General features: G+C 33.0%; 1 protein-coding gene across 1 annotated transcript; it reads right to left on the bottom strand.

The window, feature by feature from the left end:
* Positions 1-1,948: 1,948 nt before the first annotated feature.
* LOC145335059 (uncharacterized) lies at positions 1,949-15,660 on the bottom strand. The gene is made up of 11 exons (XM_080180752.1): positions 15,566-15,660; positions 10,208-10,308; positions 8,646-8,744; positions 8,412-8,445; positions 7,861-7,953; positions 6,196-6,234; positions 5,041-5,106; positions 4,706-4,832; positions 4,375-4,434; positions 3,693-3,743; positions 1,949-3,327 (listed from the first exon to the last, which is right to left on the bottom strand). Exons 1-11 carry the CDS (start codon positions 15,584-15,586, stop codon positions 3,176-3,178), a joined length of 843 nt encoding a protein of 280 aa, XP_080036878.1. The 5' UTR covers positions 15,587-15,660; the 3' UTR covers positions 1,949-3,175.
* Positions 15,661-17,926: the final 2,266 nt, after the last annotated feature.

Below are 17,926 nucleotides of genomic sequence, written 5' to 3'. Positions count from 1 at the left end.
ATAAGCGGAGGGGATTGTACACTTGCATAAAAAGTTATTATGATTAAAAAAATTATCCTGAAAGATAAAGAGTGGAAAAAAATATATCATTTAAGACTCAAATAAACATAATATTTAAGAGGAAAGCTTATAAAATAAATTTTATTTTAGGCAAAGAGAACCTTTAAGATCCCATCAAGAAATGATAATTATTAGATGAATAAAAAAAATTATCAAGATAAATTGCGGTGGATTTTTTTATAAATGGGCAATTATGATATAAAAATCAATTCATGAAAAGTTACAATAAAAACTGTCAATCAATAAATAAAAATTCCATCATATATTGATGGACCATATAGAAAAAAACGTTTTCCTTAAGCCATAGAAATATTACTCCTACAGTAATTTTTAAAAAATAGCATTAAAGGGGTTAGCGTTTTTTATAAGGATACTGCTCTCTTTCATTGGTAAATACCTGAGGTGGATTCTTAAAAAAAAATTTGCCCAACTAATCGCTTAGTGGGGCAAAATTGTTTTCGTGAAAAATCCTCCATTCACAAAAAAAAATCTACAAAAATTAAATAAAATCTTATGTTAATAACCCTTCTATGATTTTGTTTAATTTTTGTAGATTTTTAATGTGATTTTGGTGGTTTTTTCACGAAAAGAATTTTGCCCCACTAAGCGATTAGTGGGGCAAATTTGTTTTAAGAATCCACCTCTGAATTTCTGAGAAAAATAAAGTTATATTACTTTGTTTTCTTGAACAGATTCAAAGATATGAATATGACATCTCATTAAAAACAATTTTGCTTTTTAACTTTTCCTCAAAAATTAATAAGTCTAAGAATATCATAATTAGCTCAAACCCATGGTAGGATATGTAGTAAGCTTTCTTTTAAAGCATAACCTAATAATAGGTCAAATGAATCTTTGATTGAAAATACATTATCGAACTGTATTTGTTTTTCATACAAATTGCCATAGATATCAAAGATGGGACTCAAACTTTGAAACCACTCATTGCGTCTCCTTCAACAATTTGAAAAATACATTAGATTACCCCCTTAAAACCATGAAACTCTCAATTTACTTTCCTCAAATAAAAAGCTTGGATGACCCTGCAGCATGCTATAATCATTGTCAATGACAAAAAATAGAAAATGCTGAAACAATGAGAATTTACGAATTTTGGTGTACAAATAGTTTACTTCAGGTGCAATAACATTATCTCTGAATGTTATTTTTGTTTAACTTGGAGGGAATCCCAGTACAATGGATATAAAATATATGTGGATATTATAACAGGAAATAAATTTCATTACTTTAGGTTGCCAATAAGGACATCATTATTGGGGAGTTCGTTCATCCAGAAGGAAGGGATGGGTTGGGTAAAGGGGGAGATCGTTATTTCAGCCAACTACAAGTTTCACTTTATTAGTGTACATGAATATCTGTTGAAGGATCCATGTAATAATATTTCCATTCCTAGTACTTATTGTAATAACACATTTTTAAGCATGTGCATTGGTGCAAAAATAAGCTTAAAATATATTAAAGCAAGGCAACTCTATAACCAACTTTGCTTGTGTGAACGTCCAACAATACATACAGTTGTGGGGCAGGTGTGATTTACCTAGCTATTGTTTATGATAGAAGGCAGAATTTTTGTTTTCGATTCCCATTACTAATGGCCATCTCGCATATAACTCACCTGGTCTGTTAATATGCCGGTCATGCTCTAAAAGACATTAAAATGTTGTATATGATATTTCCTGCTCTTACAGGATTGATACATCTACATTTTTTTATGATTTTATCGACCATTGAGCATATACTTTATTAGTCAGTGAGTCTATCTGATATGCTTCAGAGCATAATAAACTTATCTATAAATTAATTTTCCAGGCTTTTATTAAATATAATTGTTGTTTGCTTCTTTGCATACTATTTTTAAAATAAAACAAATGCTTTTTATATTTATTTTTCTACAATACATTGTTAATAAGGTACAGACAGATCTTAATTAGCAGATTAGGTACATTTGCTTTCGGAGATAGATAATCATTGTTTAAATAAAAAAATAAACAGGGTGATTTTTAAAAGTTGCCACAAAGGAAATTTTTATTCAAGTCTTAAAAGTCACCCTGTAATTAGCACATTTGTAAAGTAAATGGTGGAGTTTTATAAATTACAAAAATCTTCTTATACATTTGTATAAAAATCCACCAATTAATTTCACTTTTTTGAACAAACATTTTCAATATATGGCAGCAATTTTTTTTGTAAAATTTTAGAGAATATTTTAGTGAGATTTGTCTCAATTTTTTTTATGTTTTATTTATCTTTTTGATATTTTGTGAAATTATTCCTTTTTATTTACTGGGTGCAGCATATAAAGTGTCAAAATATTTAAAGCCTAATAACAAAACTCTAAAAGATAAAAATCAAATTAAGCACTATTTTAGAAAGTCATTTTGATAAGCCTAAATAGTTAAGAATTTTTTTTTTAATTGTGATTTTTTGACATTTTTGTTGCTGCACCTTTTTGTGAATGCCCTGTACTACCCTAATATACATACACAATTATCGTGGAAGATAAGCTTCAGACGTCAACCTTGGGAGGAAGGTTGTTTAACTTATTTTTTGTTTAAATTTACGTAACATATACTGATATACAATTTTATATATTTACTTATATGTCAATTTTTTTATCTCTTGTGTTTGTTTTTGGTTTGATATAGAATAATTTTAATAATATTTATTGTTTTTTTTTCTTCTCTAGAATTAATTTATTTATTACGTAATATACAATTGTGAAATAAACTCGAATAACCCTTACTTTTTTCTTTTTTTTGCGGCTACGCCCCTAGAGGCCTCTACGCGGTACTGGATGTAGGAAAAGGGGGAAGGCGACCCATCTCTCATTTAAATTTTAAGTTTTAAAAGAAAAAGTAAAGTATACTTTTTTCTGTGGGGATTTCTCTTGGTGGGGGTAGTGGTACACTCTCTCAAAATAGCTATGAACCTTACCATATCATATGAGAAACTACATTGTAATGGAGAACCATGTCGGTTTAGCAGATAGCAAGATCCTTTGGTACAGACAAACAGACATAGATCCTGCTACTTTTATTAACTTTCCCAAATATTCAACCTTTAAAGTCGTATTTACTGAAAGAAAAGTAATTCTCTAAAATCTGACAAAACGACGCTTTCTGGAGCTTCCAATGACGATAAAGTTTCTTGGTTCTGGCCTTGGGGCAGGTCTTGTCTGGGGTCTTGGTGCTGGTCTTGTTGCAGGGGCTGCTCTGGAGTCAGGTCCAATATCGTTATGGCTCAATCCTGAATTTAATGAGTTCCATAAAAATAAGTTTATGCAAAGCAACTCTATAAGTTTTCGCTATAACTTACTCAATATTTCAAATGTTTATAAGGTGGTGAAAGGATACATTTTCTATTTCATGCTTTTTGATTTTGAAATTTATGACCAACTATTTTATTCCTAAATTTCCCATATATCACAAACAAAAAAATTTCTGTAAGTTAAAATAGGTGGTGGAAAAATGTTGATATTGTTAGTTTGTGTTGAACAAAATTCCCCGAGATTTTTATAAACCTTTTAATTTGTTCTTCCTCATTAATTTTTCTGATGCTTAGTGAACTCTCAATTTGATGATTTAATGCAATAATTTTTTTTTTAAATTTACCAATCACAAATCCACTTTGTTTAGGCTCGGGGGTAGCTGGAGCAGTACGACCTGAAATAGGCAAAAATAGGATCATGATGAATCATTCCCCTATTTTGTTAATTTTTAAAAAAATGAGTAAAAAATCAAAGCTAAAAAGAGAGACATGGGCAGAACAACCATTTATTTCAATAGAAATCCAACTTTAAGATCACAAAAATTGACATTGTAAAATTGTTTAAACAGTAGATATATATAATCAAAACCAACAAAGTGAATTATCCAAGATTTTGATAAAGCAAAAAACTAAATTAATTGTAAAAATTTCGTTATTTCATCTGTTTTTTGGGGGGGTCAACCTTAGAATTTAGGAAAAAATTTCCCCCAAATCAGCTGAAATTACTAAATATTTTTTGTATTTATTTGCTTGAATGACCTTATATAACCAGGGATATAAAGGGATAAAACAAAGGCCGATAAATTGATTTATATCCCAAATGATGATATATAAAATTACCACTTCTGTATATTAAAATTAATGGTTGTAACGTTTAGACACTCAACTTTTTGATCCAACAAATCATAATTCACTAAAAATCCTCAAAGTTGTTAAGCCAACAAATAAGAAAACGCTATTTTAAAACTTTGGGGACTAGTGTAATGGACATTCCATTGTCCCCTCTCTCTTTGCTGTATAACTTACCTGTGTGTCCAACAACAAATGCCTGATCTGGTTCTGGAGCAGGAGGTGTATCCTCAGCACCTAGATATAGGAAATCGATAGAACATTTTTTTCTAGTATGGCTTCGACACCGATTAATATCCCCTGGATCAGAAGTGGTTCTCATCTATGTATCGTATTATATCCAGTTTTCTACGAAATCCTAAATTTACAATCATAAGATTAAAACCAGTTTTTTTTAATTTTCAATAATTTTCTCTAATGACATTATTACTACAAACTTATGATGGTTTAGCAACTAAACAAAATTTGAGGTCTGATGTATATGTTAAAAACAGGGAGTTAGACTTACCAATAACAATCTTCCTTGGTGGTGGTGGTGGAGGGGGAGCTGGGGCTCCAGAGAAAAAGGTGGCTTGTTGGTGCAGGCTCACTGGGTTAGGGTCCAGGTAATCATTAGTATTGTGCAGGCTAGATACCTAGATAGATAGATAGATACAGGCTTACTAAGTTGGGGTACTGGGTTGGGGTCCATGGTAATCATTAGTATTGCTCAGGCTAGATACCTAGATAGATAGATACAGGCTCACTGGGTTGGGGTCCAGGCTAGTTACCTAGATAGATAGGTAAATAGATACATAGATAGAGCTCATACTAAAAAGTTCTTTACTTTATTGATCAACTTACAGCATATGGAAGAGCAGCACCAAATTGTCCATCTGGAATGTTGATTCTTTGAGCAACTCCACCAGCCTACAACAATTCATATGCAAAGTTATAGAATATTAAAATTGGGTATAGCCCCTTTTGCGGCAACGCCTCTTAATGGGCGTTTCTTCATATTTTCATAATAGCTTTTAAATGGTGATTTTAGGTTAGGTTAGGTAATTGCCACGCAGGATTAAGCAATTAACCCTTCAGGGTTAGAGCCCCCCGCAGGTGCTAGAAATAGGAGAAAAGCCTCTGTCAAAATACGTAGAAACGCTCCTTAAGAGGCGTGTCCAAGAAAGAGACTATACCCAAATATTCTATTAATAAAGGAAGCTATCCATACTATTACAAGTATCTTAGGATATATGCCTTCTATTATTGGACAGTAAAGGTGCATAAACCTTTATCCCCATATTATGAATTTAATAAACTCATACTATAAATTCTAAATTTTGTTTCAAAATTATCATGGAAAAATTAAGTACATAGTGAAAGATGTCTAAACTATTTTAAACCCAAGACAAGATCAAATAAGTAAAAATTAACCACAAATTTGAGTAAAAGCAATATTTTTGTGAAGTATAAATTGTTTTCAATTAACATTTTTATGAAAAACAAAATTATGAACAAATATAAAAAATTGTTATCTCTGTACAAAATTATTTATCTTAATGTTTTTTTTTTTAATTTAAAGAAATGTATAAGTAAGTTTTTAAAAAATCAATAAACTTGTCATTTTCAAAAACAATCTGTACTTTACTAACATTCAATGAGAAGGTTCTCTTTTTTGAGTTAAAAAAATGTTGTCAAAAAATACAAATGGCCAATGAAAGGCCAGCATATATATTACCATTAGTCACTACACCTAATTTTAGTGTCAAAAAGAAAAATTATAAAATCATCTTATTTTTTTTTATTTTTATTTTTTTGGGGGGGGGAAGTTGCAACCCTCAAAAGAGTTATAAACCAACCCAGGACCTTTGAGAAGCTACTCTGCATAGGAGAGCCATACCGGTTTAGAGGTTAGCAAGATCCTTTGGTACAAACAAACAGAGAAACATCCTGTTACTTTATTATAAGAATATGATATTAGAACTTTTTTTATAAAATATAAAAAAACTTTTTTCTAACCTGTCTATCCAAAGGTGCATCACCATCCAAAGGATAAACCTAAAATGAAAAAATAAAAAAATTTCATTAACCCTTAACGGTCGGGGGGGGGGGGGCGTTCAACGCCCCCCCATCCGGTTTTTTCTATCTCATTTTCTGTGTGTGAAAGATAAAGAGCCCAAACTGCTTGACTTTTTAAGTATGGGTATGACACATAACTGAGAGTTGGAATTTTTTGAAAATCTCCATCCTGGCGGGCACAGGATGCCAGCAAACCTGGCAGGGTCATCCAGGTAAAGAGCAAAAATATTTTTTTGACTTAAACAAAGCATTGTATCTTACCAAATTACTAAAATATCCTTTAGTAGTACATCCTCATCTTAAATACAGGTGTTCAAGTCAATTTCAGGTTCCAGGTATGATCCTGCAGGTCCTGATCCTCCAGGTCTCCAGAAATCTTTAAAAGGCTCCTGTGGCCGCAATTTTTGACTTAGAGACTTCAAATTTTAAACTTAAGCTTTTCTTACATGTCTAGATAATGTATTAAAATTTCATAAAGATCCGCCGCCGTTTTCCCGCCGACCGCCGACTGCGGCGGCTGGCAGCTGCCAAGTACAGCTGCGGCCGCTGAAATTTATTTTTGATATTTCAAATGTAAAATTTACATGAAAATAAACATTTTCGGCAAAAAATTGTTCTTCTAGCTTCAAAAATAAAAAAATTACAGCCGTTTGAAATTTTTAAGTAAAAAAGGACCTAAAAACAAAGGTTGTTAAATAAAAGGGTGAAGGAAGCGAAAATTGACTTAGACTTATCAAAGGTCGGAAATTCATCATAACACAGGGGACATGCACAAAATTTTTTAGCCCTCTAGCTTTAATAGGAACTGAGATAATATGGGGGGGCGTTGAACGCCCCCCCCCCCCCCCCGACCGATTAAGGTGCGGCAAGGGGCCCGACTGTTAAGGGTTAAAAAGTATAATTTCATTTCATTTTATACATCAATTAAGGAAGAAGTTTTTTATAGTGCCTTTAAAAAATGACGTTATACTTGTCTACCATTGGTCAAATAAAATGTATACTGGCCTGCCATTGGTAATTTAGTCTGTGTATCGGCCTATTATTGGTCATTAATATTGTATGACGTCATTTTTTTAAATGGACTATAAAGAGCTGCACAAGGTAAGAAGTTATTTAAGTTTAAATTTCATTTGCTGTTCTGATGACTTAATAATGTGATAAATTTGCGAGAGTAAAGTTACTGTGTTAGCTACTGTGGTTCAATTAGTTCAGTATTCAAATGTTTCAACCAATAATTTTGATCTACAGAAGGGGTAATTTTTTTTTATCATTATTGGGGATGTACATCAAATTATCAACCATTGTCATATCCCTTTGCGCTATTAAATTATTATCTTTTATTTATTTACTCACTACTTACAACGTATTTTCAAAAAAATACAATAAATTCATAAATCAATTCCTTGAATTAAAATGAAAAATTTTTATTTTCCATAATTGCGTGCTAACAAAACTGGTTTTAATCTTATGATTGTACATTTATATATTTGTAGAAAACTGTATATAATACTATAAATACATGATTTTTCAGCATGGCTTAGAACCGATTCTAATCCAGCGGTTATTAATCGACTTCGATGCCATACTGGACAAAGAAATATCTACCTCAAAGCCAAAAGAGATTTCACCACCTCTGACAGCCACCGAGGCCCCGGGGGCTGGGGCTCCTAACTGGTACAGTGATTCTTTTACAATCCTTTAGGATTAAAATATTTAGAAATATATATAGATCAATTTTTGAATTTTTAAAGACTTATTTATTTCAGATTTTTACTAACCCTGTAATAACATTAATATGTTTTTTCCAGAAGTGAAGCTACTCTATAAATTTTTGTGTCTATCTGTCTCTTAAGGCGTTCCCAATTATTTGTTTTCAGAAGTAAAATGATTAACTTTGCTTCGCTCCCCCCACCCCTTATTTCCTCTTCTCTTAAATTCCCTTTCCCGTCCTGCACAAAAAAAACAATACAATTCTTAACATAAAATTAGCTGGCAAAATATTTGTTTACATTGGACTAATCCCTGTCCCTGATAAATAATTTACAAATCTATAATCCTTTAAAAGAACTTAAGATGTCAATAGAACTAAACATAAGGCCACTCTTACAATATTTTTATGATTTTTATTTTAACGATATTTGAATATTCTTTTTCCTGTATCCACCATTATCGGCTACATATTCAAACAGCCTGAAACATAAAATTTAAGGTCAGGTAAAAATTAATAATATAAAAAGGATTATGACATTAAGATTTAAGAGGAAACTACACATTTATTTAAGTGGCAGTCAGACAGTCGGACAGAGATAACTATTGGATCTACCCATTCATGTGTAGATTCATTTCTATATTTTGTAAGGACGGAAGGACGGACAGATTAACGGATATACCTGAGGACCCCATTAGGATCCACCCAACCATAAGTGCCCTCTACAGAACCATCTGGCCTCCGTGACTCCTTCCTGTACTGTCCGGTGTGAGTTTGGAACCTAAAACAAAGATAAATTAACAGATCTATAGTTTAGATGTATATACAGACAACTACCTCCCTTTCTTTTTCATTGACCCTTTTCGTCTGCTAGCAATTTGCTTTCTGCTACTTGGCTGTGTTAATATAAGCGACACAATTGGTTGATTTTCAATGACCCAATAGAAAGGTTGTACAAGGTTGATGCGATGGGGAGATAAAGTTATTTAACCCTTTTTTCCTCTAATGTTTTACTCATAAATCCATAATAATTTGAAAACTACAGGGTAGAAGATACTAAATCTTTCTATTTTATTCATTTTTTTCATGGGAGTATTTTTTAATCAGGGTTCCAAAAGGATAAAACAATGGCCGATAAATTAATGCACATCTCCAATTATGATTGTAGATTTTAATAAGTGTTTGAAACGTTTTGACACTCAACTTCATGAACCAACCAAACAAAATTCAATAAAAGTCCCCAAAGATGTTAAGCTAACGAAAAAGATGGGGACTAGTGTAATAAACAGTCATATGTCTCATCCCTTTCCTGGTTGTTTAACCATCTATCTATCTATCAATCTGTCTGTCAGTATGTCAGAACCTAAAGAATCTCTCACCACCCAGATCTGTCTGTATATGATTCTGTCCTGAGAAATCAGGGGAATCTTCTTGTCTATCTATCTATCTATCTGTCTGTTTATCCATCTATCTTTCTATCTATCTGTGTATGTCTGTCTGTATGTCAGTACCTGAAGAATCTCTCACCACCCAGATCTGTCTGTATATGATTCTGTCCTGAGAAATCAGGGGAATCTTCTTGTCTATCTATCTATCTATCTGTCTGTTTATCCATCTATCTTTCTATCTATCTGTGTATGTCTGTCTGTATGTCAGTACCTGAAGAATCTCTCAACCCCCAGATCTGTCTGTATATGATACTGTCCTGAGAAATCATAGAGAGCATTTTGTCTATCTATCTATATATCTGTCTGTCTATCCATCTATCTATCTATATATCTGTCTGTCTATCCATCTATCTATCTATCTATCTGTGTATGTCTGTCTGTATGTCAGTACCTGAAGAATCTCTCACCACCCAGATCTGTCTGTATATGATACTGTCCTGAGAAATCAGAGGAGCTTCATGTCTATCTATCTATCTGTCTTTCCATCTATCTATCTATCAATCTGAATGTCTGTATGTCAGTACCAGAATAATCTTTCACCACCCAGATCTGTCTGTATATGATACTGTCCTGAGAAATCAAGTGGAGCTTCTTGTCTATCTATCTATCTATATATATATCTGTGTATGTCTGTCTGTATGTCAGTACCTGAAGAATCTTTCACCACCCAGATCTGTCTGTATATGATACTGTCCTGATTAATCAAGGGGAGCTTCTTGTCTATCTATCTATCTATCTGTCTGTCTATCCATCTGTCTATCTATTTATCTGAATATGTCTGTCTGTATGTTAGTACCTGAAGAATCTCTCACCACCCAGATCTGTCTGTATGTGATACTGTCCTGAGAAATCAGGGGGAGCTTGTTGCCCAAACACCTCCACACTGCTAATCAGGACCTGATAAAAAATATATTTCATAGAAAAAATATTCCCAGATTTCAAAATGTCCAATTGAAAGTCTTAAAAAGAGACCAAGTAACCCAAAATGTTCCAACGTTTACTGTGTTTAATAGGAATCTAGAAAATATTGCTAAATTTTAATTTTGACGGCCGACCAGATGAAACATGAAGGTAAGTTATATAGCTTTCACTCATACACAAAAGTGGAATTGTATGATCCCCTCCCTTACCTAACTGTCTTTATTTAAAATTGGTTTGGGGGTTAGATGCTTTACCCTAACGGAGAATTTTTCTAGTGTGGCTCCTATAATCCTTACTTAACCAAATCTAACCTATGTAAGCATCAAAAAGAGTAACTGGACAAAGTCTCTTTAAAAAATCAGCCATGTGACGTCATAGAAATGAGGGAGACGAAAGGAAAATTGAGAAAGAAAACCCCTAAAAAAAATGGATATTTCCTCATTTTTATGACGTCACATGGTTGACTTTTTAGACACTTTGTCCCCCTACGTAAAATGTCGAGTTGAAAGTTTTCAAACGAGACTACGTAATTCAAAATGTTTCTGTCGGACATACAGACAAACGGACATTTTAAAATGTGAATATATTTGCTGCTAAAAAGGTTAATAAACGATTATTAAACGATAAAAAAGGGTTACAACATCTTATGACCTTCAATTTTGGTATGATAATATATTTTCCACCGCCTACTCAAAAAATACCCAGCACATCATACAACACAAAGAAAAGTGTCTGATATTTGCTTTTTTTCAGCGTCATATTTAAAACTCAAATAAGGATAACAATATCCATAACAGCGAAGCTAAAATTTATAATTTAGTCTGTGTATTGGCCTCTAATTGGCATATCTATTGTATGACGTCATTTCTTTACAGGCTCAATAAAGAGCTTCATTTTTCTATATTTTAAATTTTCACAACTATAAAGATGTTGTTAAGATATATTTTGTGCAATTTAATTAGAAGTAGCATCTCAATGACAACACTAATAAAGAAAAGTACGTCCTATTAGAATCCTACATATTAAGCAATTTCATAAAAAATGAGATTTTATTTTTTGTAATAATTTATAAAAATATTTTTTAACCCTTGCAGATCGGGCCCCAATTCCCACCTTAATAGATCGGGGGGGGGGGCTCTTTGAGCCCCCCCCTCTATCTCGGCTCCTGGTACAGATAAAGACGTAAAATTTTTTTCTGGTGGTTCATACGTATTTTTAGAGAAAATTACTTTTTCTAGTCATAGCAGTCAGACGGCTCCTTAGCCACTTTTTAGCGGCCAGCCGCTAAATTTTAAAACAGCTGTAGAGCGGCCAATTTTGCAGCTAGGATGACCAAATTTTAGGGCGAACTTTTATTTTTCATAACAAAAAAATTACTTTTTCTGATCATCGCCGAAAAACGGCAAATAACGGAAACCGCCATTTTCGGCGGTTACGGCGGTAAAACGGCGGTTGGCGACGCAAATTAATATTTTTATCTGTTTATTATTGCTCAAGGATTTACCAAAAAAAATTATAGGTCTCTAGCTGTAATAGAAGCCACGATATTCATGATATATGTCTGTAGTAAAAGCCGGACAAAAATCGGTCATAAAGTCGGTCAGGGAGTGGTCAAATGGTCATAACACCACTTTTCTCAGATGTTCATTGATATCTAAGTATTCACCAAAAAATATTTAGGTTTCTACCTTATACACAAAAGTCATAATGTAGAAATTAAGATTTATTTAGAATTTTTTCTAATTTTTTTTGCTACCCAACCGACTTTGACCGGACACCACGACCGACACAGACCAGATATCCTAATAAAATCAACTCTTGCCGACGTATAATTACTAAACTTAAAAAGTCATGGAGTTACAGCTCTCCATCTTACCTACAAAAAAAATGAGATTAAAAAAACTAGAGGGGGGGGCTCTTTGAGCCCCCCCCCCGATCTGTAAGGGTTAATATGAAATTGAATATGCTGCCACCCTTAATAGCAAAACTTTTTTTCTTTTAAATTTTATTATTTTTCTTGTTTGTAACTTGAAGTTCAATGTAAGTGGGTGTTTTCTGTATAATAAGTTCTGATAACTGGATTATCACACAAAATCCTCCATTTTGAAATTAAACCACTAAACCCTTTCCCACTTTCCTCTAAATACTAATTTTCTATTTAGAGCAGGGATCATAAGGGGATATGACAATGACCGATAAATTGATATACATCCCCAATGATGATACACAAATCTAAACCTTCTGTTGATTACAAATAGTGGTTGAAACGTATTGAAACTCATATCAATTAATCAACCAAAAGTCCTTTGAGTCAACGAATAAGAAAAAACTTTATTATAAAACTTTGGGGACTATTGTAAATTAAATAATTTTATTTTGTTATACTTAATAAACCTGTAAAGGTTAGGGCACGTAAGAATAAAAATTTAATTAATGTTTCAGAGATTTTTTTGAGAAAATTTGAGGTGTATCACAACTGATACAAATACAATAAATGGGATTTTACCAATTATCATTAATCTAGAATATTTGATTTTGAAAAAAGATAAACCTCTTAATTATAGTTGCCACCTGGTTTTAGATAAATTTACATGTTATCAGGTGGGTATTCAGGAATCTAAAGGGATAAGGCAATGGCCGATAAATTGAAGTACTTCCCCAGTAATGATACACAAAATTACATCTTCTGTAGATTAAAATTAGTGGTTGAAACGTTAAATACTCAATTTAATGAAACAACAAATCAAAGGTCCCCAAGGTTGTGTAACCAATTGAAATTGTTATTATAGAACTTTGGAGACTAGTGTAATAGACAGCCCATTGTCCTCTCTCTCTTTTGGAATGTCAGTGTTGGATGTATATTTGACATATAATTGAAAAAGTATGGATGTGTAAATGCCAGTGTCAGATGTATTTTTTAAATATGTATAATAATATTAGATGTATTTTTGCCAGTGTTGGATGTATTTATGGCATGAGAATCGATTTTACTGTCATTTATACAGTAAAAATTAAGTTGTCATAAATACATCCATTTTACTGTAAATTTGGTGGATTTGTAAATGGCAGTCCCCCCTACAGGTGAATCTTTTCTATAACTAAAGTTGAAAGTCAAACGTTGTTAAACTGTAAAAAATTCTCAGTTTTATTTAAATTAAGAAGTTTTGTCTGTGAAAAAAAAAGTAATTTGAATCAATTATACATATGTAGAATATTTTATATAAATATTAACAAACTAAAACTTTATAAAAATTTTGACGTTTAAATAAACCTTTAATGTACTTTATTAAGCTTTACTAAAATGGGCTTCGTGTTCCTTGTTAAATCAAAAATAGTTTGAGCTTATTTTGATATTATTTTAATATTTCTCTTGAAACTGTTTACATTTTTGCAAGAAATTGTTAATATCATGAAATATTTTGGACATATTTGACATCAAATCTCAAAATTAAACAAGGTCGATTAAAACCAAATGATATGCCAAAGATAATAAACATGGATAAATATGATTATGATTTTTGTCTTTAATCTAAAGTGATAAAGACACGTTCATTATATATTTAAAGAATGGAATGGAAAACGCCGATGATACTAAAAGATCACAATGAAAATTTATAGGGTCAATTTTCTCATTTGTTTACTCTGGCTACATTTTGTGTCTTATTAACTAACTTTAAAAGAAATGACATACAGACGTATAGTTACGTCAGGGGCGTCCAAGCTTTTTTTTTTTTTTTGGGGGGGGGTAAAAAATTTTAGGGGGGGGGGGGTGATTCGTGTTTGGGGGGGGTAAAATGGCGCGCGAAGCTCGCCGAAATTTTTTTTTACCCCCCCCAAAATTTTTACCCCGGGGGTAAAATTTGATTGGGGGGGGGGGTAATTACCCCCCCTAAAGTCTGTTGGGGGGGGGGGGTAAATACTCCCCCCAAATCTGTTGGGGGGGGGGGGTAATTACCCCCCCCAAACTAATTTACCCCGGGGGTAAAATTTTTGGGGGGGATAATTTAATTATGTAAAAAAAGCACCTACCTAATCTATTAAGTTAATAAGTACTATCCTATAACATAAAGTAGTAAGTAAGGTTTATTTGACTATAGCTTCAGATTTCATTACTTTTAATACTGAGTTCTCCTTTTTAGGAAAGCTTCACATAGATCCCATGATGGTTCCACACTATTATAGGTCAATCCTTTGAGTGGTTTTAGGCTTTTTTTCTCCTCCCTTTTTACCCTTTAGAAAACACGAGTTTAAAGATGCTAAGGGCGCCACTACTATCTATAATACAAAGTAGAATGATGTCTGTCCGTCTGTCTGTCCGTCTGAAGCTTAAGATCTCAGTAACCACTGAACCGATTGGGATCTACTCTTCAGGGAATATACCTACTGGTCCTGTGATGGTTTTAAGCTGTTTTCTTGGGGGGTGGGACAACCCCAACCTCCCCAAAAAATAGAAAATACCTCCCCAAAAATTTTTTTTTTTACTTTTTCTTTTTAAATCTAAAATACGAAAAATTAGGTTGATCAAACCTCTTGGGGCAAAGCCCCTAGAGGCTAGGGGCGAAGCCGCTAGTTCAAATATATAGTAGTATCTCATTCTTTAGAACATAAAAATACAATAATTAACTCACTAACCAATGAACCAATATGATTATACTTTAAAGTGAAGAGTCTTATAGGTCCTGGTAAGTTTTATAACTAGTTTTGAGACACCCTGACATCCTCCCAAAAGAAATCGCCTATAGAAATTCTTTTTCATTATTTAATGAAATATTTAATTTAGTTAGGTATCTATTTTATGGAATCTTCACCTTCAGTGCTTTACAATTACATCATAGATCCCCGGGATGGTTTTAGCCCTAATAAAGGCCCAAGCAAATAAAACATGATCAAACTATTAAATTTTTTGTTATCATGGTTAAGAACTGTTTTAACTGGTTGGACTATATTGGGGTATAGTCCCTTTTATAGTCCCTTGGACGCCTATGAGTTACGTACATCTGATTATGGAAGTACAGATATATATTACATGGTTGTAGAGTAGCTTTTCTAGTAAAAACCACCAGAAAATACTTAACGTCAATTTTAATAAAAGATGTGATTATAGAAAAGATTTGTTATCTTAAATAACTTAGACTGCGGTAGTACATTTAAAAGAATTTGGACGTTTAAGAGATAAATGGACGTACAGATATACTTTAGAATAATATAGAGTAGCTTCACTACTAAAAATCACCAGTAGAATTAGTCGGGCCATTTTTAATTCCAGATGTGTTCACTCCAGAAAGATTTTGGAGCTACTGCCCATTTCATGGTTACCAAATCATTACCAAATACAGGTTGCCAACAAATAATCTATCTATTTCTCTCTATAGATATAGTTTTTGCTGACTTTCTTTTTAGTACCAAAGCTGCTCTTTTAGTAATTTGTTTTGGCAATATATTCGTTTTAGAGTGACTAAGCTATTATTTTTTGTGGGGAAACTAAGCTATTTCATTACACCGTTCTCGTTCACTCATAAGACTATTATTTGATATAAATATACGGGGTTATTATGATAAATTGTCTTCTATATAGATCGCTAACATGGAACTCATTTATTGGTCAGTTTGTTTATCCAATAGGAGGGGAGGGAATTTGGTTAAGGGGATCGATGAGGGGTATTGTTTTTATTAGCCCGCTGTAGGTTTCACCCTTAGAGAACATGAAAATCTGGTATAGCATCATAATAATAATATATCCATTAGACTATTACTTTTGGAAATACAATTTTTCTTAGGGAAACTAAAAAAAAATTTAAAACAAAGCTACTTTGTTATGTTATGAACCTTACAATTAACTTATTTTATTTATAATTTTTATAATATATTACAAGACCAATTATTATGGTATATAACTACATGTGTTGGCAGCTTGTTGAACCATTTTTCAAATATTAGTGCCAAAAACTACGTAGGCCGACATGCAAGATAGAAGATTCAATGGCGTATTCAGAGGATGGTAAACGTCAGTTACAGTAAACATACAGAGCTGGATCTTTAAAAGCGTAGCCGTTGCCGTAGTCGTGGTCAGAGTTACAGCCACCAACCTAATAGCGATCTTTAAATCATATTCACCACACGTTGCCGTGGCCACAAAAAAAATGCGATCTTTAAATCATATTGGCAACGCGTGGTCGTAGTCGTAGCGTGGTTAACCACGCTAAAAGTGACCACAGTCCGTTAGTGTGGCTAAAGCGTTGCTAAAGCCACAGCATGACTACGGCCACGGCTACAGCCACACCAACGGCTACACATTTAAAGATCCAGCTCTGAAATCTATTTTTATCCAGAAATGTATTTTTGGAAGATTTTCCTCATAACAAATTAACAGGATCTCTGTGTGTGTGTCTGTACCGAAGGATATTGCTAACCACTGGACTAATGTTCTAGGCCTTACAGTGTAGCTTCTCATAGGTCCCTGTAAGGTTAATAACTATTTTGAGGGTGGGTATAACAAAAATTGAAAATAAAGTGCCTAATAATTTAGTGTAATGTAAATACTATTTTCTCGACTCTTTTTGAAGATTTTTCGTGATTTTTTCCTAATAAACTTATTCTTGATTTTAGTTAATCATCTGGTCTTTTAATCCCCTTTTCCGTATGTTTTGTGCTTTGCTTCTTATGGATGTTGTCATCCTTGTTTTTTGCTTGTAAAATTCTTGTTTCAAATGTATGTCCCTGGGGATCTAAAGGAATAAGACAATGGCTGATATATTGATGTACATCCCTTATGATATTTCACAATTCCTTCTGTATATTACAATTTGTGGTTGATCCCAAAGTTGTAAAGCCAACGAATAAGAAAACGTTATAAAGAAGACTTTGGGGACAAGTGTATTAAACAGCCCAATGCCCCCCCCCCCTTCGATGGTATGTACCCGCCCTTACATTGTTGCAACACGAACTAAACCTAAACTAACATCAATTACAGAAAGCAATTCTAAATTCTCAAATTGACTTTGACGATAATTTGTTGAAAAAATTCTGCCTTCATTTGAAGTTTCACCTTACTCTTGCATAATCGTTGGACAAGTGGAAAATTTAGGGGTATTGAGATAAGACAACGGACATTACTTTCTTATAATATTATACATTTCTTAGTTTTGAATTATAAAAACACCGAAAAGGCATAAAAATGTTTTTACTAAAGCTAAAATTTAATATTGCCCTGTAAAACCAAAGATGCTGGAATCTACCCCGCCCCCCCCCCCGCTAAAACAAGACATTAGGTATCCCCACCCCTGGTTAAATTTCTGGGAACGCCACTTTACAAGACCTAATGATAACACTATTTTTTGAAAAATCCTATATAAAATATAAATAACGCAAAACGCGCAACGCGCAACGTAGATTTTCTACTCTTAAACTCGTGTTAGTTCATGGTAGGTTTTAAAGAGTAGCAACTCTCCTAAAAAGGCGTAGGGGGTTGGTTGAATAATTCTTGATTTAACTTTAGCGTTCAAATACATAAGAAGAACTAGGATGACAACATCCATAATTAGCGAATCACAAAAAGAACTTGGAATAGACATTCGGATAAAGTGAGTTTTGAAAA

This window comes from Acartia tonsa, chromosome 13 (assembly GCF_053477335.1).
Source record: "Acartia tonsa isolate MP-2025a chromosome 13, ASM5347733v1, whole genome shotgun sequence".
NCBI lineage: Eukaryota > Metazoa > Arthropoda > Copepoda > Calanoida > Acartiidae > Acartia > Acartia tonsa.
Note: the sequence above shows the minus strand (reverse complement) of the source record. Positions and strands in the feature narration are given on the sequence as shown.

Excerpts from the sequence above, each read along its gene's own strand:
- LOC145335059 (XM_080180752.1), bottom strand. The coding sequence starts at position 15,586 with ATGGCCCGACTAATTCTACTG. Across the intron at positions 8,446-8,645 it reads GATCCTAATGGGGTCCTCAG|GCTGTTTGAATATGTAGCCG; the intron begins GTATATCCGTTA and ends TTTATGTTTCAG. Across the intron at positions 7,954-8,411 it reads TAGCCGATAATGGTGGATAC|AGGATTGTAAAAGAATCACT; the intron begins AGGAAAAAGAAT and ends TTTTAATCCTAA.